Source organism: Stigmatopora argus, chromosome 10 (assembly GCF_051989625.1).
Source record: "Stigmatopora argus isolate UIUO_Sarg chromosome 10, RoL_Sarg_1.0, whole genome shotgun sequence".
In the NCBI taxonomy this organism is placed as follows: domain Eukaryota; kingdom Metazoa; phylum Chordata; class Actinopteri; order Syngnathiformes; family Syngnathidae; genus Stigmatopora; species Stigmatopora argus.
The window spans coordinates 6,535,181-6,559,212 of record NC_135396.1 but is presented as its reverse complement, the minus strand read 5'-3'; the positions used below and the strand labels follow the sequence as shown (position 1 = coordinate 6,559,212).

The following is a 24,032-nucleotide window of genomic DNA, read 5'->3' as shown; positions in this document are numbered from 1 at the left end:
TCTTTTGACTTGACATGGTGTTCGACATAAAATAATGCTGCACAAGACAAAGTAGGTTGCCACTGAATATTTTATTTGCAAATGAAAAGTATCAACTCATAAGTCGTAAAAATATACATTTGTTAAAATAGTGATATTTACATGGATTGTTTTGTCACCGGTCAAACTAATTCTGCATGGTTACTCAAAGACAAACATCTTTAGAAAAAAAAACCAAAACTGGATGATCACCAAAGGAAACAAAAGTGACTTGCATGTCCCCTTCAGTAACGCTGTGGCAAGCACGTCTGCTCCTGACGCTTAAACCATGTTGTCGAGGAGAACCAGCTGACTGCACACATCCCACATAGGCCCGCGATGAGCGTAGCATACACAAAAGTGCTAAGTACATGGATAAAAATAATAATCAAAAAAATAATACTCCATAAATGTTTCGGTGAATATATTTACATAGTCTTTTTTTAATTTTTATAATTCCTTGTCCAAATACATGTATGATACATCAAAGCAAAGCATTCTCATTCGTTTGCTCCGTTTCGTATGACATGCAGGTCCTTTCACATCCCCCTTTTTTCCAGGGGGACTTCTGCACCGTTTGTCACTTTTAGGTAAAATGCACACATTCCAAAACCCAAAAGTCTGAGCATGATTTTTGCTCTGCTCTAAAGTCAGAAATAAGATTTCTTAAAAGAAACAAACACATTGTGGCTATCACACAACACATGTTAACCTAACACTAGAGTGTTGATGATGAGACAATACACATCCACTGTTGATAGAATACTGTTCTAAAAGATGATAATACATGTGTGCGTGCGTGTGTGTGTGTGGCCTCTATTTTCTACAGAGCTAATGGAAATCTCTTAAAAGAAAGTGACACATGGGAGTATGAAGTCAGGGATCTACCACCTGAGTCAAGCGCTTGGAGATGTAACAGCTGGAAGACTTACATCCCTTCTACCGCCTCCACCATCACTGTTGCTATTGTAGCTTTCATCAGTGGCAGAGGGAATTTCAATGTCAAGAGCCTTGGCTTGATATCACTTGCATTTGAATTAAAAAACAAAAAAAAACAAGCTCTTCCTGATTCCCAGCACTACACTGCGCCTACATACTCTTGTAACAACCACCATATTGGAAGATATGCCATTGTAAAAATACAATGGCTGTCTCTACAAACGGGCGTGTTGATACTGCTAGTGTATGTTTGTATGCATCACCGTTTCCATTAGTTAATACATAATCAAACATTCAGACATTCAAATCATAAAACTGACTGTGAGGGAGAAGAATTGTGCATGAGTATCTGTCTTATTTGGTGCAATGAAAACCTACAGACAAAATTATCGGGATCAGTTGAGAGTAGTAGTGAAGGTTGCCTCTGTTCTTCTAAAGAGGACCTTACATCAGATTATGTGGAGTCATTGTAGAAATGTCATCTTTTAAAGTGATCCAAATCATTGCCTTTGTGGACTTGGTTTCTGCACAGCTGGAATTGTCTAAAAGGTCAAGAATTAGGTTGCATAAAAACAGAATTTCCAACCTCAAATGCACAACACTGTTCGAATATAATGACCTACTCTAATGCCACACAGCAATGCCGTTCTGCTTTGATATTTGACCTTAGGGCTTTCAATTGGGATATTATTATATATTGTGATATATTCTCAGATGTCTGGAATGCAGCACCAGAATCTAGCTCAAGAGATACACATCTCAAGACTTGCAAACCACTTAATGTAATTTTTGCAAGTGCACAATATTCTTGTATGAGTGCCTCCAGGGCCAAATGTAAAAGAATGAAGGCCGATTATGAATTATGTACATGCGTGTCTCAACACACCCTCCCCCACATGCAAAAACATGGCTGCCACTTGTAAGGCCAGCTTCAATTGAATTTTTGGTCCAAACGAAAATAAATAATGCCAGTCTGGATTCATGTCATTGTTAAATCACGACTACTTTGCCTGGCTAGATCCTTTGTCTCATTTGCTGAATGGCTAACAGGAGAGTGTGGGTGTGGCCCGTGGGCTAATACGGAATTAGAAATACACACTCCTGTCAATCCCACACACACACATGAACATTCAGATGCAAACACATTAGCTTGCCTTGCTCAGATATGAACTGCTGTCTAGTTTATTATAAAAGACATCTCTCCTCTCCCTTCACTGGCAAGTCAGATGGGATTTCCCCACAGTAAAGTCATTTGTTGCACTCATCTACAGTAGTCAAATATTTAAATCATTGATTTTGTAACCTTTTGGTTCCCAATTAATTTGAAATGAAAACAAAGATGTTTTAGCCAATGTAATTTAGGTACACTAAGTTTGAACAATCCATGCAAATTCAACAGCGTACTTTGAAGGTTCCTTTGTAGCTGACATTATCTTCCAAACTATCAATTGAACCACTCTTGAAAACCAATCAAATATAAAATATAAATACAAAGTTATATATTGTGAGCACCTGCAAACATTTATGGTTGCTTAGTAGAAAAAGAAAGCATCTTAGCATATTCCAGGTTTATCTGGCAAACGCGCAAGCAGAAACCCCGATTATATGATGGATGCAATCCATGCTCGTATTTGTATCGATACAATATGTAATTCTCAGTTGGGTAAATGAATTATTATTATATTTTAGCTTCACATTCATTTAAGGATGTTATCGCCTTCAGATTATACGTTTGACTCTTACCAGCGAAGCGAGCAAGTCTCCCATCACATATCCTTATTTATCAAATGACATCATGTGATTATATCTATCTTTATGTACAATACAAAACAATATTGTTTACAGAATATACAGTACATTGTCCAGTAGCATGGGATTGCTCTGTCACAATCAGTACTTTGCAATAATGTGTAATTCCCCACTAGAATTGCTCCTTTTTTTTACTTAGGCAATTTATTAAAGTAGCATCGATATAGTATCCCCCTATTGACCCTCTGAGCTGGTGTGCTGAAGATAAGAAAAAGAAAGAAAATGTGAAAAGGAAGAAGGTATTGCAAAGGCACAATAGATAAAGAGGCTACTTGCTCTATTTTAAGCTATGTTCAATAAAACTGCACTAGGTCTGTGTCTACAAATGTAACAAAAATTTCATTGGCTGAAAGCACGGATGGAACAACACACCAGCACCCACTGGTTCAAGCAGACAGCCATCGAGTGCCACTCCATTAAAATGGACCCATTGAGAGACCCGACCGACAATGATACCATCGACACTCTTTACAACTGAAGTCATCATACTTCTCACTCAGGCCTAATTGCCACCTTTTCGCCATAGTTTCTAAAACGTCAGCCTCATCTCTTCTTTGGGTTATCTTCACTAATTCATGGCATTATGTCAGGGTTGTCAGAGTGAGGAAAGCAAAGAAGAGCACAGGGCTGCAAAAAGCTGATGCTACGAGTAGCGTGCCATCTTGATACGATTAATCTGATGCTTCTTCAGCAAGTAGATCCAAGAACATGAAAAATTGCTGAGGATATCATTTATTCATCTTCTCTACCCCTTATCCTCACAAGGGTTGTGGGGTGAAGGAGCCGACAATCCTAACTAACAATGGGCAGGAGGTGGAGTACACCCTGAACTGGTTGCCAGTCAATCACAGAGCACATAGAGACAAACAACAACCTACAGTCACACAACTGGGGAAATCAGAGTGTTCAGTCGACCACCATGCATGTCTTGGGGATGTGGGAGGAAACAGCAGTGTCCAGAGAAAACCCACCCAGGCACGGGGAGAACATGCAAACTCCAGAGGAGTGAACCCTTGACCTTAGAATGGCGAGGCATACATGCTACTCACACACACTACTGTACCTTCTCTGAGAATATCAAAATTATATATAATCATTGATCTGAAAATGAAAAGCTTGCAAAGCTTACATCATGACACAATGATGTTTTACTGAGTTTTAACCATAGGTCTTCACGACAACGACATGAAACAACATTGTCCATTGTCTATCTGATTGTCTGGTCCACCAGCACCTTCTGTTTCCTGAAGCATCTCCAAAAGTCTCTGCTAGTCTGTTATCTTGTTTTTTAGTGTCAATTGCTTTCGATTAAATCAATACTGCAAAAGTGAACATCAAACTAACTACATTTTGACTTTCAGTTTAAAGAAAACATCAGGAAGATAGAATATGAATCTACAATTAAGGTATTGTACTCATTAATTCAATACCTTACTTGAAATGGAGAAAAAATGCCATCCATCCTCATTTCTAATCACACATTCTTGGTCACCCCTTTGGTTTCATATATAAAATGCATAAGTACAACAAAATATAATGAAATCAACAACAGTAACATCCATTTTAGGGATTGGTGGCACTTCTCATTATGATTAAGTTAACTTTAACTGGTAGACCAACTCAAATCAAAACAAGACAAAATTGAGGAGAAAAACATTCAAAGATAACAGCTGCCTATTCCCTATATTCAATCAAATCCTTCATCCTATAAGCTCGTATATCATATTTATTTAATAGAAGTAAGGTATTCAATACCAGAAAAGAGGTCAAGACTCCACTGATTAATCTACTGTTCGTGCTACATCCTTATACCTGAAGGTGGCCATTCTGGGGGCAAAGCGGATTGGCTGCTCAGTCAGATGAAGAAATTTAAGTAGGTTTCTTATGGGTTCCTCATGAGAGGTTGATGATGCAAACACACACACACACACACAAACACACAAATACTCAGAAATGCTGTGCCAGGCTGCTGCATAATTCGGCACAATTGGGTCAACCAGGAGGTGGCAAATGGGGCTAGTGGTTTTGGACCAGGTGCTGAAAGGAGATGACATCATATTCCTGCAGGAGGAGTAAACATCGGCAGTCTGCATCTCATACATCTGATGGTGGGAGGGCGCTACTTCTAATGTCATCCAACTTTGAATGTTTCATCTGCTCTAACCCTTTGCTCCATTACATGCCTAAAATTTTGATTAGATAAACACTCAACTAGGGGGTCCTTTCAGCTTGCTGCACTGAGTGCTTCCTTCCTCTAGTCAAAAGACACAAACAGTGCCTCGTCTCTGATCTCTTTTTTTTTCTTTTATGTTATTCAGTAGGGGGCAAGCATTTCATATTTTCCCTTTTAAGTATGCATTCATTAGAAGTACTTTTGGACTTTAAGTATTGAATTTTTAATTACATCCTTTTAACTAGTTGCATTTTCTGTTTATAGAAGAGTCTTAGTCTTTGGGAAGGGGGTGCAAGGTTGGGGGGTAGGGATGGGAGTCTGCCATGGCTGTAAGAAGGAATTATCTTTCAGTCCTACACAGTCTGAAAGGCCTTGGTCTGGGCCGGGACCATGAGGGTTGGCGGTGTCGGCCCAGACATATTCCTGGAGTTGTATTTGGGAGTGATGGGGGGCTCGGGGGTCTTGGACGGCACCACTGTGGTGTAGGCTGGAGGGGACTGGTGAAAGCCCGGAGCTTGTCCATTTTCCTTGAGCGCTGCGATTGCAGGTGGACGTGGGCGGTGGCCACGCTGGGCACTGTTGTGCACCATTGACTGGGTTGAGGAAGCACCTGAGCGCGAGCTGCCGGAGCGGGATGAGGACAAGGAGTTTGGCTTTACCAACTTGGCCTTGGGAGCCTCTGCGTCCTCCCTTGTTGGGGGACAAAACAAACAGATAAAGAATATTCATTGAAATAAATACACGTGCAGGAGAAACTTCTCAAGTGCAGTTGACCCCTCAAGTATCAAGTTCCGTCCAAACCACTGACAACAAAAGGGGATAACTGTCCAAATTGTGACCAATTCTCATTTCTTCCCGTGTCATGTTAATTATTTCTACAGAAAGCAAATAATCGCATGTTTATAAGGAAAATCTTGAAAGAATAAAAATACAGTTTTACCTCTGTGAGTCAACTATTCTTTTCACTTTAATGAATTAGCATAGTGTTTATAAGAGTAGAGACGACTAATTGAGGACAACCCATAGGTCCACACCATCGTGATCAAAATCACTAATTGACCATTTCGGTTCGAACAGAAACAAAGACGCGTAGAATGCTTGTGTAAAAGAAGAACAAACCGTATTTCATTGGGGGTTTCCTCTTCCTCATACTTTTTTTTCTCCTTCGTTTGGAAGACAAGCCAGATGATTAATATGACAATGAGCACACCCAGGGAAATTCCCACGACTGCGCCAGCCACTTTTCCCATATCCCTCACATCTGCAAAAAGACAGATATTATTACAAACATACTGTAGGTACCACCATATATATACCGTATACAAATTATAATTGTCTTTTTCCAATATTTTAAGACAGTAGTAATTAATGTTTATAATCTCTCTATTCGTCATTGTCAATGCCAAACCAAAGTGTTATCAGACTCACTATGAATCACTATGTAAATCAGACAATCTGTGGAGATCCTCAAGAGATGTCAATTTCTATACACGACTCCAAATACCTAACCTCTCTCAAAATGTATTCGTGTGACAGTGAAACACACGCATTAGAGCATAGGTGGTGACCAGTAACCACAAGCACTCTCAAAGTAGTCCCTTGTGTGGTGCATTGGGGGTGTGTAAGGGTTAGTGTGGAAGCACTGAGGGGGAAATAAATGCATTTCCTTCTGTTGTTTGAAACAATAGCGATCAGTCAGTGTGGCAGGTGGAGGTGAGGTGAATGCCGCGCTGATTTGCCACTCAAACTGCTGCCAACGCCGAACACTCACGCTCCATTGTGACCTCAATGGTGCAGTTCTCCTCGCCCACGTCATTGCTAGCGGTGCACCTATAGACACCTGTGCTGTCCATTGTGAGGTTCCTCAAGGTCACCAGTTCAGGGTTCTTCAAATCTGGACACAGGGATTAAAAGTATTAGTTATGGTCTGTCACACAGGGGGGTTTAGGTGTGATGGGCCCTATGGGTAAGTCAAGTAGGCAATCAATTGTACCTCTGTACACACAAGCTACACCAGTGTCAGCAGTGTGTATTCCTCGTAAAGATGTTTTGCACCAAAAAGGTCGATATCAATTACCTCAGTGATTTTGAGAGAAATTGCTCCAGTTAGCGAAGGTTTGACAATCTTGGAAAAATCAGCCGAGATTTCACCATGTAAAAAAGTTTATATCTTTAACCCAATGATATTCACAGCTGGTAGGAATCTCCTTTAAGCCCTTTCAGATTTATAAACACCTGCTAAACATAGTTCTTGCTGTGGAAAATAACATAAGAAAAAAATACCTAAAGTAACAATTTAAAAAAAGGCAATTATGCTGAATTATGTGCAGCCAACTTAGAATCAAGTGTCTTATTATTTAGGCTTATGTTGTAAAATGTCTGCATTTCTACTGAGAGACAGATGTTGTTTAATTATGCTTAAGGGGAAATGGCAGAATCTGCACTGCAACATTAGCTTGTATAATGGAGTGTTTATAATTTACTTTGACTATGAGCTATCATATCAATGTCATGGATAATGTAATTTGTTCATGACAAATCCTCATGTTAATATAAATTCCTGTGGGTTCCAAGTGGAAATTGACCTTAAAAGAAAAAAAAACTAATATGACTATGCTTAATTAAAAGTGCTGCAATTTTTAAACTGTCAAGTGGGTGCAAAGGAAAGCCATGCATGTCATGCAGAATCACTGGCCTAATTGTGACAATGCAACTGGCCTGCACAATGCTCAGCTACTTAATTATTATGCAGCTCTGACTGTATATTTGATGTTGGCATTATATAAATATACACACAAATATATACACATATATTCATACATACAGATGTATACACACAGTATTAATTATTATTAACAGCAATTATTTTACAGACAAGCAGAGTGACTCAAGATATGTAATTATTTTTACCTACCAATTAGTGCCAGGTTTGGCAGTTTGCCCAGGCTTTTGCCTTTGTCTAGAACTCGCTCCCATTTGTAGTTAATGGGGTCAGAACCGTCACTGGATTTACAACTCAGCTTGACGTCGCTACCTTCCAGGAGGTCACCATCCATCCTACAACTGGGCTTTGATGGTTTCACTGTGCCAATGAAATGAGAAGAAATAGTTAGTATCACTGGGTTTACAGTATAAGTACCCTCCACGTGTCTTTAAAATGGAGTCTACATACCTGTCAACCTCTGCCGATAACTGCCCTTATAAATGATTATGATTCCCCTTACAAACCCCCAAAAAACCTTACAAACACTGTACGACTCGTACGGTGTTTGTAAGGTTTTGGGGGGGTTTGTAAGGGGAATCATAATCATTTATAAGGGCAGTTATCGGCAGAGGTTGACAGGTATGAGTCTACATACAAATTTCATATTCAATTGGTCAATTTGTGTATATTTTTTTAAGCCTCTATCTGCGCTTTTGGTGTTAAAAATAGGAATTAATCACCCGCAATATATCCTATGGTGCAGTTTGTGTATGGTGCGTGCAATTTCTATAGATTTTAGCTTCATTCGGGTCACAAGTGACTGGATTATCCTAATATGAATGTTTGTTAAATGTGGAAAGAAGCCAAAATGCCTGCAGAAAACCCAACAAGCATGTAGAAAACAAACAATTTCCACATAATGCTAGGGCTTTGCTTTGCAATACTAATCTGGCAATGTACATAAAGATCAAAATTTATTTTTGGATCCATGAAGTATCAGATAGTAATGAAATAAAAATGTTATTTAAAAAAATAGCATGCCAGTCAAATCCAAATAATATCTTGTTTCATAGAAAATAGCTCATTCATCTTTTGTACTGCAGCCTATTGAAACAGACTCAGGGCAGAAGACAGGGTACCTCACAGGACTTACACAGACATACAGCCTTTCATACTCCACAGATATACTGTAAATATGCTCCAAATAAAAGTGTGATTCAGTTTTGTGTGATAGGGAGTGAGATTGTGAGCTCATTCCAACTATAAATTCATTTCTACCCATTACTATAAAACAAAAATGCCCTCAACCTCTGTAAATTATTTTTACTGTACACATTTTGCTCACTGCAGTTACCCAGTACCGACCCATTTCCCAGACTTTCTTGTGAGCTGATCAGAATGCTTGCAGTTTCCTCTCATCACTCAAGTCTTAAACTATTTTTCTCCTCTCACATCCAACCCATAGATACATGAATAAAGCGGGTTAAATATTTGACAAACAATTGGGATTATGTTAATTGATTTGCTTGAATAGACAACTCAGTTTGAGACTACAGGGAGTTTAAACAGAGACTATGGAGACTTGATCAATGTGGCTGTGAATGATATTCATTTGTGTTGGTTTTTCTCCTCGGCACTGCTCAAAAGGTTTCAGTCTAGCATATCAACACAGTGAACACAGACGAAAAGAGCTGGATGCTGCTGAAGCATGCACAGCTTCTGCCTTTAAACACACTGGACAGCTTTGCTGAGCCATAAAAAAAGAGCAAAAATAGCTCGGCTTCCATCCCAGCAGCGTATTTTTAGATCAGTGACAAGCTATTTTTAAACAGTCTTTTTCTCCTTTACTGTAGCGATAGTGTTTTCTTTTTGCATTTGGCTGGGGTTGTTTTTCTGCAGAGCTGCAGCATGTCGCCAAAGCCATGCTGTTATGAGGAAGATTCAGTATATCTAAATTTTTTAGGAGATTTCTTTACAAGCACATCAGATTTAAACACAAAGGGAGAAAAGAAAATGTATTTATTATGTTTTCTATTAACACTGTAACACACCTAACATTAGTTAGGTATTTTACAGTCAAACTACACCTAATCTTAATATTCCCAAAGAGTGAAGTATCCTACACTATACAATAATATATAGAGAGAATAATGAATAGAGGTGTGCACCTTAGATCTTAATTAGGGTCAGATCCACCCAACTGAAGAATAAATAACAGTTTGACATACTGTACAGACGGCCAAATAGTGGCTCAGAACAACATGCACCCATGTAGGCACTCAGTTGTAAATTTCAAAATTAAAAGCAGCAAATAGGTATGCATTTGAAAAATGGCTTAGAAAGAGCAATCACAATTCACAGATGGCAGGCAAATAAACAACCTGACCAAATGCAAATGTCAGGCTCTCTCACAATCGAAAGTGCCACTGCAAAAGCTCAGGGCAATTTGTAAAAACGGAGGCACTAACTCAATAAAATTTCTTTATGGAAACGAGATGAGTGAGAGGATTAACAGACGGTTTCATTAGAAAACCAATAAAAGCAGACTGAACTAATCTCCTACGATGTTTTATTAAATTGCCTGCTTACCCTAACTGAGATGATCTCATGCACTCTTTGTTGGACATTGCGCCCAGTTTGAAGGGTCCACTCCCCACGTTTACCATTTGTCCTTTAGAATTATTTAGCCATGAGCATGCAGCGAGACACATTTCCACTGAGATAGAGTTAAAACCTGCTTGGAAAATGAGCAAAACAAAAATACACAGTGACAAAACAGACAATAATGACTCTGGTGACTTTGCTGAGGATTAGGAGACCAAACAAGGAACCCCGCCTCCCTCCACACACACATAATTTGTGTAAATAATTTTCCTAAGTAGCTTACAGTGTATTTGCTTTAAGTGAAGGCCGTTGTAATTATAGATGTCACCATATTTTCGCAAAACTACTGCAGAGTCACATTTGTTAAGATTGGCGCCAATCCAGTTTCATTTGTCTTCCAGGTCTCACCTCATCAAACAAGTAAAAGAAGAATCCAATCAATCAGTCTAAATCAAATTGAATCATTAGAATAGTCAGTGGTTCAGGAAATGTGCGAGGCTAATGATCCATTTATGATTTCTGTGTGTGTGCGCACGTGTGTGTACATGCATCCTGTTAGGACCCCTACCCAGCACAATGAGGTTGACTTGGCTCCAGTGGTACTTCCCCCCTGTTTTGACCTTGCAGTAGTACTCTCCCGAGTCAGTCAGCAGCAGGTCACTGATCAGCAGGGAGGCGTCTCCCCCAAGGTATTCCCCAGCAAAAGATAAGCGGCTGGCATCCGTGCTTGTTGCCTCATTGCTGTACAGGTAGACGTGTCCGCTGAAGAATGAAATTAACTAGAAATATTGAAGAGGAACACATCAGAGACCATTATTTGATGTTGGTTAGCAAACTGTGCTTTAACCTACACAAGCAAATTTCGGCCCCAACCACTTGACCACCACATACAGACAGAACGCCCCTTTTTAATATTAGTTAAAAAAAAGTGTTTTTGTTTACTACACATATGATACATCTTTACACCTAAAACCCTGTATTATGAAAATGTGTTGAACACCTAAACAGCTTAAAGCTACCTCTTTGAAATACAAGTGCGTCCTTCTCGTCGCAAGTAAGATATGAAGTATTCATTTTTGTACTAAATTGATATTGTATGACATGCTTGCTGATTATCTCCAACTTCCTTGATCTAAATTGATTCATCTTTCACAAAGCAGCCAAATTAAATACATATTGGAAAGAATAGAACTAGACAGTGAGATGACAGACTATCTAACATGCAGGGAGTGATGAGATGTTATCTCATGTCTGCTATTGATGGTGCGAGATGTCCAATCCATGTTGACTGGTGAATGATCACTGTCAGCTATCCCACTTAAAAGGATTGGATGTGTAGCACCATCAGTGACATTGAAAGATTAGCATTACAGTCAGAACTCTCAATCTAAATTAATCGGACATCTTGATAATAAAAATAAAAAACTGTTTTTTTGCTTTCCTTGTGACCAATAATTCCTTAGTTAGTAATTTAGTAAATCTCATTTTGGTGTCATTTTTCTACATTGGACACTCTACTTTGAGTCTTTTCATGCATGTGTGTTGAGTAAAACAATTGTAAATGTGGCTGAAACTGTTGTTAGTTTTTTTGTCTTAGTTAACCGATGAAGATTTTATGATTTTCTTCACTCTATACATATCTCTACCAATAATATTTCTCTATGAGGTTCTTATTCTGGCCGCATGAATGGTCACAAACACAAACACAGCTGCCACAGTGGCCTATTACTCAGGGTGAGTGAGAATCTGCAGATGGGGCTTGCTAAGTGCCGTTGCCACAGTACATCACTGGTGACCAAACAGGCGCCACCTGCTGTGACCACAGGTGATGACTGGGCGATTTTATCCCCCAAATGCAGAGGGGGAAAAAACATTCTTTTTAAAGCTATTTTCATAATATTCCATCTTTTTCTTTTAACATATTGTACATATGACCTTTATTTATTTTGTATAATTTATGTTTAACAGACTGAATCTAGCTTAATGATAAAATGTTTTGTGACTGCTCGATATTTTTCGAATTTGTATCCATTTTTACTATTTTAAGATGTCCTTAAAAAAGAAAAACAGAACTTCTGCTGATAATTCTGTGGTGTTTTCCAATATCATAATGTTGAAAACACTTGAAAGAAGTGGAAAATTATAACCCTGAAAAGTTGCAATATTTTAAAAATGATAGGACTCCCATATTTCATCATTAGCCAGGTCTAGCGAATGGTGTGATCAGGAAGTGTATATCATTAATTGTGACCATGGCCTCTAACCTGTGGACGGGACACTTAGGGACCCTAATAAACATAGTCCATATATAAAGTAAGAGATGGTAAATGTTGCAGGATGGCTGCTCTCTCACAGATATTACAAAAGAATGATTTATTCATTTAGCTAAAAGGCACAGTGTCTTCAGCCTAATCAAAATTTTAGATGTTTGATTTTAATTAATGGTGCCTTCAATGTTATCTTCCCGTTAAATATTCATCGCAATGTGGCAGCTCCCTCCCCCCGTGCATCATTAACGCTTCAGACAGACAGTCTAATTCGACGACGACTTCCTGTCCTCTTCCTGCTCTCTTCTATCTCGCTGTGTTTCTCTTCCATGTGCCAATGGATCAGGAAATAAACAAATCATTTCCAAATGGGGTGTATCTGAAATTACTTTCCTCCACTAGAAGGGTTGTGAGATTTGACACACTGTTTGGATAGTTTCTAAATTTACAAGCGCTCAAGCTTTGAAAGGAATAACAACCTTGTAACTTTCTTCAAAGTTGTAAAGTATCTATTTTTTTTAAATCCCTTTGGCATCATTTTGTAAAAAAAAAAAAAGTTTGACAATGCACTGTGCAATACATTCTATTCAGTGATGTTGGTTGAATATAATTAGAATAAAATCATTAACAAAACACAAAAATGGACAGTCAACATGGGTTTGTTTGCCATGAATGTTACCTATTTAACGTAATGTTCCCTATTTGATATGAAGTATAACTTGTTTTGCTATAAAATATATTGGTATTACATTTATGTAAAAATTAACATGGTACAATTATAAGAACTATTTTAGGCACTAGTAGCCCAAAGGGATCTATTTATACATTTTCTCCAACATTTTGGGCATTTCATGATGTCATTAGGCCGCCAAAGCCCAAGAGTAAAATTGAACAGATGCACTATTTGATATAAAATGCCAGGCATAAATCAACGTGTACTAATTTGGAAGAAAGAAATTGAGTAAATAAGGTTGATAGAATTAATGCCCAGAGACAGCATTTGGCTCTCAGCGCATTCATTATGATTTCATTATGATATGTTCGTATATACTAACAAGGGTCAAAATGTCACTTGTCGAGAACTCAGTACCACGAACATTGAAGCTAATGTTGATATGCTGCCTGCAGCATAAACAAAATTGCTCAAAAATCCCCCTAGAACTGAATTAATCCCCCCCACAACCCCAATTTAATGATATTCTTTTTCATTTAATTTAATGTATTTTTTTCCCCTCTATCGTTATGAGATTTCAATTTTGGAGTTCTTACTCCACGCGTAAAATTGTGAAATGTTCGGTATCTGCAATGTAACATTATTATATTAAAATAGGGACATTTCTACTTTTCACAATGTATATTAAATAGTACTGCACAAAACAATTCTTTCTTTACCCATTCAGAACAAACATCCAAAACAAAAACATAATGTTCAAAACAATATAGGAGCCGACAAACATTGTTATCATATCAAGACAAGAATTCTAAGATGACTGGTTGGAAAATGTACAAGGGCTTACAAGGCCAACATAATTATCAGTAGGAATTTTGGTTACAGTTCATAAAATTTAAAGTCTATCAAATCTCCAATAATATTATTGTAGAGATTATGAGCTACATTCCAAGGTGTTAATATAAAAAAGGGAGGATGAACACAATCATTTTCCATTAGAAGAGGAGGATAAAGTTATCTTCTCACCACTTTCTGTTTGGAGTTTGGTTTCTGCAGCAGCCACTCAATGTCAATTGACCCAGTTGATTGGAACTGGTGGTGACAAGGTAAGGTGGCGTTGTCCCCAACTACCTTCTTCATCTCGGTCTGGGCACCTGCTGACAGCGGACTGAGGAGAACTGAAGGAAAACAGAGAAACAGAAGAGATACAGGTCAGCTACAAGTTCCAACTATACAAAGGACACCGGACAGAAGTTACAGATTTTTTTTCTGGTAGAATGGATTTATTTGGGAAAAAAAGGCAGTAGTGAGATCAAACTATGAGAGAAGACACAAAGAGTTGAAATACTGGATCTCAATTACAGTCTAGAAGAGGATGAGACATTCAGGCATTCTGGTATAAGCTTTATAAAGCCCAACCAATGTTATAACATGATATTCTTTATTATTATGTATTATTCAATTAATTATAATACATTGAATAACATTTTTTTGGACAACCATTTGAATTGGGAGTGCCCAGAATATAACTTTTCAAACTACTACTTAATTTGGTTCTTTTGGGGCTCTTTTGCATATGTGCCGTGTCTCTTTAGTATGCATCTGGATCTAATTTGAATACAATTTGCTCTGATTGGCCTTTGGTGGAGCAAATGGGTCGGTGGGAAGCTCGTGGGAGTTTGCACTGCATAAGGTAACATTGACAGACTGCAAAGGCACCGATTACAGTCGCACTACAATATCACCAAGCTTCGCTATCTCACCATTATACAAAAATAAAATATCAATTCACTTCACACTTCCACTTCAGCAGGTTTCTGCACGTACTTGCGCATTCAGTCAAGAGGCAAGATATCAAATTGGCAAGTGGTAAGGCAATATCGCAACCCACTTCTCTTGGATTGCCCATGTATGAATAGGGTTATAGGGATGGGCCGCAGGTGCGAGACAGGAAACTCCACCCACCGCCACACATCTGCGTTCTGCAATGCATAACAACTAGTACCAATTTCGTTATACGCAGTTTCTGGGTATGATGACAATTAGGCTTTTTGTCGAGTCAGTGATGATGACAAAGCCTATGTCCGATTATTATTAACAGACTGACACTTCTTTTGCTGCCTGAGATTTTTGATTGCTGTGTGAGCTTGTTATATATGCCACATCATTTCAGCTAAATAATCATATCAAACTTTTCAATACACACAACAAAGATCAAACAAAATTTACATAGTCATTCACCTCCAAAAAGTGCTTGGTGTAAATATGTTTAAACTGTCAAAGAATGTGGGGCAAGCAATTGTGGTCCGAGAATGGATCAGCACCCAAAAGGCTCCTGTCTACTCATTTCTTGGTCCATTGTAAGTCGAGCATTGCCATAAATGAGTTTTGGGCCGATGGAAATGTCAGCTCAATGCTGCGAAGCCAAAGTGTCAACGCTGACGCTGGACACAAAGGAGAGGAGCGGCCGTCCATAGACAGATTCCTCAAGCATGCACTTGCTATCATTTACTCCGTTTCAGCAGTTCTCCTAGTTTTTTAGCATCTCTGTTAGTTTTTTCTTCCAGTACAGTCACTGTCAATCCGCCTGAAAAGAGAAAGAGTACTTGACAGCGGCTTTTTTTGTCTTGTGACCAGGGACAGCCTCTGATGACCCACTGTTATTGGACCCTGAATTTGTCAGTCAGCATGAAAAATATGGACGTCTATTCCCTTGTGCCTGTCTGTGACTCTTTAATGCCATGTTATTCCTCTTCTGGGTTTTAAGATTCTATATTTCTAGGAATATTTTTCTCCTTTGTGTATTTGGTGGGTTGAACATCTTGGTAAAGGTTAATAGTTGATGGTGGAGGTCTTGTTTCTATGTTGACAGTCTTCCCTTGACCCCTCAGTCTCTATTCGGTTGAGCACGCCATTTTGAAGTGTGGAAAAGCCTGATAAGAGCCCCCTGTGTCTCTTTTTCACCTTCAGCCTTCTCCTGAACTGCACTGACTGTAGGCTTTGGAAATCCAAGAATCTCCCAATAGATATGACACGGTTGACTGGATGAAGTGGGGGCACGGTAATCGTTTTCCATTGTATCCACTAAAACGGTTCCTTTTGACCAACTTTCCACAGACTTTCATACAAGAACAGCCAAGGTCAACTCATTTAAGTCTTAAAAAATACTTTGGTCATAATTTAATTAATTCACTAGTTAATTATTGCTCACTTTCAATTTACACCATAAAAAAGATAACTATAAATACTTTGTCATTGGGCAACCTTTACTAATTTAATACTAAATTTTTAATCCTAGTTAAGATTTATTTATATTTGCATAGAAAATTGTTATGCAACTTAGTTGCCAAATCAGAAACTGACAATGAAAAGAACAAGGAAACAAACAGCATTAAAAATATAGTCTACTTTATATAAATGGAAGCAATATGCTGTTTATCTCCCTGACAGAAAATGGGGCAGTATTATGCAGTATTATTTTTTATTCGGCTTCTGAAATGGATGTCATTAGATGGAGGTACATTAGGAAATACCCACTGAATGTTGATTCTGAAAATAGTTTTTGACAGAAAAATAAATAAATCACAACATTTGCCAGAAAGAGTCAGCAGACAAGTGAGAATGACGGGGGTTGGTTGGTATATAATCACCTTTTCCCCGTTTGCCAATTATTCATGGCAGAAGGAAGATTTTGCGTTCTGGAATGACTGATACCCCACTGCCAAAATAAGCACGCCTTGATGCGAGTTTACATTCGCTGTGGCCTTTTTTTTTATAGTGTACACAGCTGGGACAGTTGGACTGCTGGACCCCATGATTTGTGTCAACAACACTTCATATTGAATCTCCCCATTGTGGCATCTTTGCACACACAGTATATCAAACTATGACAGCTTTCAAAACAGCTGTTTTTAGGAAACCTACTAACAATTGCACCTAGAAAAATGCTTGGTACAGTGTAGATTCTTTTTTTAATGATGGAATCATTATGGTATAATCGATAATAATCATAACTACAGAGAAAACAAATTTTGATTTTGCTACATGTTAGTGTGTAAAGAAAATTGAATTAAACAAAGACCCTCTAAATTAATTTCTATGATTTTTTTTCTACTTTGATCAAATAAAGGCTAAAAACTTGTAAAAATATGACATATATGGCTCCATGCCCCAAATTTTAATTATCTGTAAGAAGACACCAGAGGCTTACTTGAAATAAGACATTTCCTCTTGACAGTTCCTTTAGATGGAATATGCCTCGGAGCCAAAGATGCCCATTTTTTCAACGCCACCAAGCAGTAGGAGCTATTACACCGATTGAAATCCAAATGACGTCCATTTCACGGTGAGTGAATATTCAGTCAACAAAAAGCAGAAAACCTCTACATAAACATGTCATGTCGCAGCGTGAAAAAGAACAATGAAAGATTACATGTGAGTAAAAGTAGGCTTTTGATAGGTTGCATAAAAAGCCAAATTATTAAAATGCATTGAAAAAAACATGCTCTATTTAAACTGTAAGATAAAGTTTTACTAATGTTATAATCAACATTATTATTATAGGAAATGTTTTAATGCAGAAAAGGCTGTTTACAAAACTAATATAATAAATAGTGATCTTAAATCCAGATGTAATGCATTTAGAGTGATGTTTATGAATTCACAAAACTTTATCGTTTCCATAAAAAGAAGTAAAAGCACATACTATCAAAGAACCGGATAGGTTAAGGGAGAACATTAAATGTCGAGAAAAGTTATTACCACGCTGATTTGTACTGAAGTATGTCTGGCTATTTTACTATGGCTCAGCTTTGTGGGCCCATTTGATTTTGAGATTAGGGTTTCCTCATAGTATGACTGAAAAGCAGCAAATTTTAACAAAAGAAAAACTGAGTTTGGACGCTAGGTTAGCCAAGAACGAGAGAACGCAAAAGGTTGGGAAATAGGGAGCAACTGACTTCTATGAAGAGGGCCTAGAGGGAGTTGTGCTCCAGTAAATCTGCCACAGAGACCTGCAATCAATCTTATTACAGCGTGACCACAGACACGGACAGACAGACAGAAAGAGAGACAGAATGACAGAATGACAGGGCAGCCCTGGATCTTTCACACTCCCCAATGTCAAGCCCCATATCCTCTCACTCAGCAAAGAGTAGCTGCAGCCCTCGCCATCTCCAAAGCTCATGACCTCTGGCTCGCTTGCGCATCAACAATGCTTTGGCGGTTGGGAGCTTGAGGAGGAAGATACATTGTGCAATGCATGACTTACTGCAGACCTTTTGAAAGTCAAAAGTGTCGAGAGACAATTCCAACATCATAAAGCCAGGATTTGGTCACATGTTAGCAGTTGTACAAAAAGCTGGAGTACAGTATCATGCGTGACAAGCCTTCACTGGGGTAATGGCATCAGAAAGACACTTCCTACCTGCCTTTCTCCGTAATGGAAAAGTAGAGGCAAATCAGCGCTTTTACCAATGTACTTACTCTATGATTTAGATTGCAGCTGTCACAGTTGCATTTGCACAACTCACTCACTTTTCCAGTCTTCTTCCAATAGCATCTTTATGCTTGTTAACAGGGAGAAGACATTTGAAAAGGCTGCCTTTATCAAAAGCCTAGCGTGACCTAAATTAGAGATTCAAAGGGCAAACATTAGGTCCTATAAATACTGGCTCCGTGGCTACATCTTACATCCCCCTATTCTCATTCTCGCCTTCTCTTGGTGCAGTTATCGTCACGGCATTTCAGACAGCATTGCTTGAAAGGCAGAAAAGTCTTTAGATGTCTCAGCAGACAGCAGGCTGCCTCCAGTTGTTAGTGCGCAGTGCAAAAACAACCCGCTTGTAAGACTTCATTCTCACCCGCGGCCTGCTTCTTTTTTTAAATTATAGCTTCTTAAAGGAGCTGCCTCTTAAATGTACAGTAGACTATTAAAAATGCTTTGTGCATGATCCACTACTTGTTGTTCAGCTTTTCAAATGGCTCCAGTAAAAAAATAATGAGAAAAATGTTTTACATATGTCCTTTTTCATCTTGTGAAATTGCGCCAGTTGGAGAAAATAATAGATACTAAATAAAAATAAAATCATGTTGTCCTTGCTTTGTACTAGCAATGGTTTCTACCCACTGTTAGCATTGAGCTTTTGGTGACAATGTCTATATTTGGTTCACAAAAACAAACAATTTCACCGATCATTTTCCTTTGAGCAAAATTACTGTATATGAGACTATCAAAGTGATGAATTGCATTCATTGCCTAGGAAATTTTGGGATTCTCTAACGTCACTGGTGATGGCGGAATACCTGAAATACTCACATTTTATTGGCTAAAACTCTTCTGGCATTCTGTGCAGAGTGATTTTCCTTGCTTTTGACAAATCCAATATGTTTACTTCATTAGATTAATAGTGACAAAGGTAACCAGCTCTCCATTTCCTAGTATAAAAATGGAACAGGTAACTTCCAAGGCTGTAGGACTCAACTGTATAAAAGTACAGTAACAAAAGCTTCCACAATTTATTGGACTATTTCATATTATTTCCAAATGATTTGTTTGTGTGTGATGTGAAGGAAGCAGAAAAAAAATATCTTCCAAGTGCAGGCTTTCGTCCTCATGTTAACCTTACCCTACACATTTCTGAGCTATGATGAGAGAGAAAAATAAGGAATGCAATCATTCTCAAGATAATCCCTTGAAACGGTAAGAAAGGGGTGCAGGTGAAAGGGAAAAGATTGGCAAGAAGGACCATTGGGAATTGAAAATAAAAGACGAATAGCTACAGAGTGCTGAAAAATTGGAGTTTCACCTTGTGTTGCTCTTGTGCCTTCATTAGCATCACTTTTATGACTCCTATAATGTTGTGTGAGAGTGGCGCCATCCTGTTGTCACATTCCCAAACTGGGGACAAAATTAGTTCCACGATAGCCATTTTTATTGCGCCCCAAGTATTCTACTTTTTTCCCGTTTGCAAATTAGGGGGAAATGCAGGAATAAGATGGCGAGGAGAAGTTAATTACACCATTCCCCATGGGAAGGACGCCCAGTAAAAGCTGCTTACAGTGCTATACACGTATCAGCACTGAATTTGCTGGAGCTTCCCATACTCTTGGGTGTAGCTGTCCAAAATGCTATAGAGGAACCATAAATCTTCTGGTTTTAGTCTTTTGTTTCTCATTAGATTTTAGTTAAATGAAGTTGGGTTTACCTTAAGTGAATTACTATTACTTTAAGCAAAATTTTGTGCAAACAAATAAAAGAAATCACACACAAAAAAATCTAACTTTACTCAATTATAGTTTTCTAGTTTGAAACAACAATATTCACAATTAACGATTGTTGCATAAATATTAAGTAAATCCATGGAATCATCCCATTTTCTAGTTGCGTTTTGTAACATTATAATTATACTGTAAGACACTATTATACCATACATACCAGTGTATTATTGGATAATATTATTTTCTTTAATGATAAAAAATATAACAATAATTTAGTATTTCTCATGTAAATATATAATATTTTTGTTTTACATTTCCTTTATATTTTTCAAATTCTGTTCATAATATTTTTCATCACTTAGTGTTTTTGGAAATTTGACTATGAATCTTTAACAAAATACCTTAATCAAGCATTTTCTATTACCTTAGTTAAAACAATTTAAAAAATAATAATTGCGGCCTACTAATCGCTGTGGTCATTTTCAGCATACCAGTTTAAATCTCGGACAGATTACAAAACCAGATAAAAAGTTCAGGCAACAAGAAATAGAACATTTTCAACCGACTCCAAATAAAACAGACTCTGGCAGGCTTTCAATATTATGGAATAAAAAAATCCCCCTATTCTAAAAAGTGGGAAATCAGCATTTTTTTCATGAAGCATCTTAAAATCTAGTAAGGGGAATATTTTTTTTAAATATATCAAATTTTGTCCCCCATTGCCCACATAAAATTCCTTGTGCTCTTGTTCTCTATATTTATAGTATTCAATAAGGCTTTATCCCACCACTGGTCTTATTTCTCAGCCTGAGTGGCATGAAGTTATTTTAGAAGGCAACAGTTAAGACGAAGGGAAAATATTCGTCACATAGCATGAGTTCTAGGAACAAAACCTGCAGTGTGCAACTTTTAAACTTTTACAAAAGTTGCTCTTTTTGGTGGGTTAGACTTTGTGTTCTGCCCTGCTTGCCTGACAGATGGAACAGCGCAAAAGAATGTGAGCAGTACTCATTAACACACAGTGGAAGGCAGCTTTGCCTGCTGCTGATCATCTTAAATCTCCCCTGCTGGGCATTGATATGTATGGTGTACATCAGCAAAGTGTTGCTAATGGGTGGGACAGATGGGAAGAGCTCAGTCCTTAGGTAACTTAGAGAACAGGATACACGATACAGCTTCTAGAATATTCTACCAAACTCCCCTCCCTCACACGCTTTATTTATGTGTTCTAATCACAATTTGTAGTTGGCAATCATGAGAGAGGACCCCTCACATCGCTGGCACACACATAGAAACGGGCACTGACCTCAGCAGATCAATACCTAATAAGCTTTTGTGCTGCCAAGTCCATTTTGCTGCAATCCGCATTTTTTTTCATGTCCATTAGGTTGAAAATACAGCTGACTAAGTCTAGGACAAAAGAAAGTGGAAGGCAGCGTTTTCATCCACATTCTCATTCGTGATAAATACTTCAAAGTAGCGTGGGAAAACTGAAAGATTTGAAATCCCCTCACCTCATGTACAATAAATGCATTACATGGCTTATTTATTAAATGTAATACAATACACTGTTTGAGGGGATCAAAACATTAAAAATCCTGTGTAAAGACTAGACAGGTTATATTTGGCTGAACATGTTGAGCAAAGGAGGGATTGCACTGGAGCAAAAACACTCAGATTGCTGCATTTGGCTTGTCTCGGGATTTTATATCCTGCTAAATAACACACTTTGCCATTACAAGGAATAAGAACTGCAGGTATTCATTGGGAAACAGTTCACCTCACCATCTGATGCCCAAATAAAATAGAACATAGCCCAATTTTTCTCAGCTGACAAACCAAACTAGGTGCTATAAATCAGGATTTTTATTTTTTCTGTATGACACATACTGTGACCATTACTGAGTACTATATAAAGCATGGCTACAATTTACTGTTAATTCCAAAACCAAGCACCACATATTTTTACAGTTTTTTTTTCCAAGGCTCATGTTGTTGTTGGGGATGTGTACACTATCATTTCTTATCTACTCCTCTGTTTCCCATGGACGGAAAAATGACATTTGGGAGGTATATCCATCAATCCTCAGAGTCCAGTTATTTATTTTGGGAGCCGGGTTGATGAATTGCAGACTTATGGCCTGTAGGTTCAGGAGTTAGGCAGTAGAAGGCATGCATACACTTTGTCACAGCCTTCAGCCTCTCGTAGTTAGTGCAGTTTTTGCATTTTAGCAGAATGTCTTCCAGAACCATCATATAATTAATACTAGACATGCATAGTTGCCTCGCTGCACACATGGATTTGATTCTAATACTTGCGTCAATGTGTTTATTTTTCAAAGTCTGGTTCACCGAGGATTGGAGGGTGAAGGCTACCCCAGTTGTGTCGCTAGTTCACTTCTTTGAGTCCAAGTGAAAGAAGGAACTGAATACAACAGAGCAGCTCCCATGTTGAACATTTCAACCGCTAATTGAAAACAGACGCTGACTCCATACGCACAGCTCTGCTGGTTTATCCATCAATCACATATTAGCGACGTCACCATTCTAATGGCATGTGTGTGATGTTTCACATCAAGTCAGCTAGGTGGGATACTAACAACTTAGCTTTGCAAAGGAATGAGAGCATTGTTTTGCTACAGCTGTCTTAGATTCCAGCTGTAGAGGACAAAGCGCTAACCTATCTATCTAGGAAGAACAGAATGATGGTTATACACTTTCCCCAGAGGTGGGTGAAGGCCATGTGTGTTTTGGCAGCTGTGTACGGAGAGGTGTTGACTGGTGGGCCAGCTGACAGAGTGGCGGTGGCTACATGACGGCTGTGGAGGTCAAACTGGGCTTCAAAGCTTCCAGGAAAGAGATCACCTTGACTCATTTAGGAAGGCTAATGGACCATCCACCAGCTGTACTTTTTAAAGTCCATTCAAATCAGACAGTTGTTTATTCGCAAGCAAGAACAAAAAATATCTGCCTGCTTATAAGAAACACTGGACTTAAAAGGTGCAGGGCTAACCATGCAGATGCTCCAGAACAGCCACAGTGTAACACTCAAACATACATTCTTGACAATGGAACAATTTTGGCTTCATACATTTGGTAAGCCTGGTATTTGAAATTTGTCTAATACATTATTTTGCACTTTGTCCTACAAGCATGCGCCTCCACAAAGAGCAACATGCTTATCCAAACAAATACACTTGGCCTTTTAGTCCTCATAACACCCCCTGCACACACACACTTGTCTCCAGAGTATAGAAAAGGAATGTCTACATGGCCTCATCACAAGGGTGGAGAGAAGATTGAAACCAGATGAATGGAGCTCTGGCACAGCCGGCTAACCAAGCCCATATTTCACTCGGCAAAGTCTGATTAAAACGAGGCGAGGCACGAGCTCGGCCAAGGCAGCTTATTGTTGCTCTGAAATGGACAATTGCTTCCAGTGACACGACAGGCAAAGGGGGCCAAAGGCCGCACCTTAGAACTGTGCAATATATCTGCAATATGTCCAAGTTTGGGTTTCTTCGGTAAAGCAAATCCCTTAAAATAACCATGTTTTTATTGTAGATAAATTAGTCCAAATGTGAGCATTACTGTCCATGTATTGGTCGTGTCAAGTCAATTCAAAATGTC

At 38.4% G+C, this 24,032-nt stretch overlaps 1 protein-coding gene across 2 annotated transcripts in view; it reads right to left on the bottom strand.

The window, feature by feature from the left end:
- Nucleotides 1–52: 52 nt before the first annotated feature.
- The window catches only part of clmpb (CXADR like membrane protein b), a 56,275-nt gene continuing 32,295 nt past the window's right edge, over nucleotides 53–24,032 (bottom strand). For both annotated transcript variants that reach the window (XM_077611692.1, XM_077611693.1), the window contains exons 2-7: nucleotides 14,211–14,362; nucleotides 10,816–11,026; nucleotides 7,854–8,021; nucleotides 6,711–6,833; nucleotides 6,059–6,200; nucleotides 53–5,629 (exon numbers count right to left, since the gene is read on the bottom strand). In XM_077611692.1, the coding sequence (XP_077467818.1) occupies nucleotides 5,293–5,629; nucleotides 6,059–6,200; nucleotides 6,711–6,833; nucleotides 7,854–8,021; nucleotides 10,816–11,026; nucleotides 14,211–14,362 (1,133 nt within the window). In that variant the 3' untranslated portion in view covers nucleotides 53–5,292. The remainder of the gene's footprint in view (nucleotides 5,630–6,058; nucleotides 6,201–6,710; nucleotides 6,834–7,853; nucleotides 8,022–10,815; nucleotides 11,027–14,210; nucleotides 14,363–24,032) is intronic.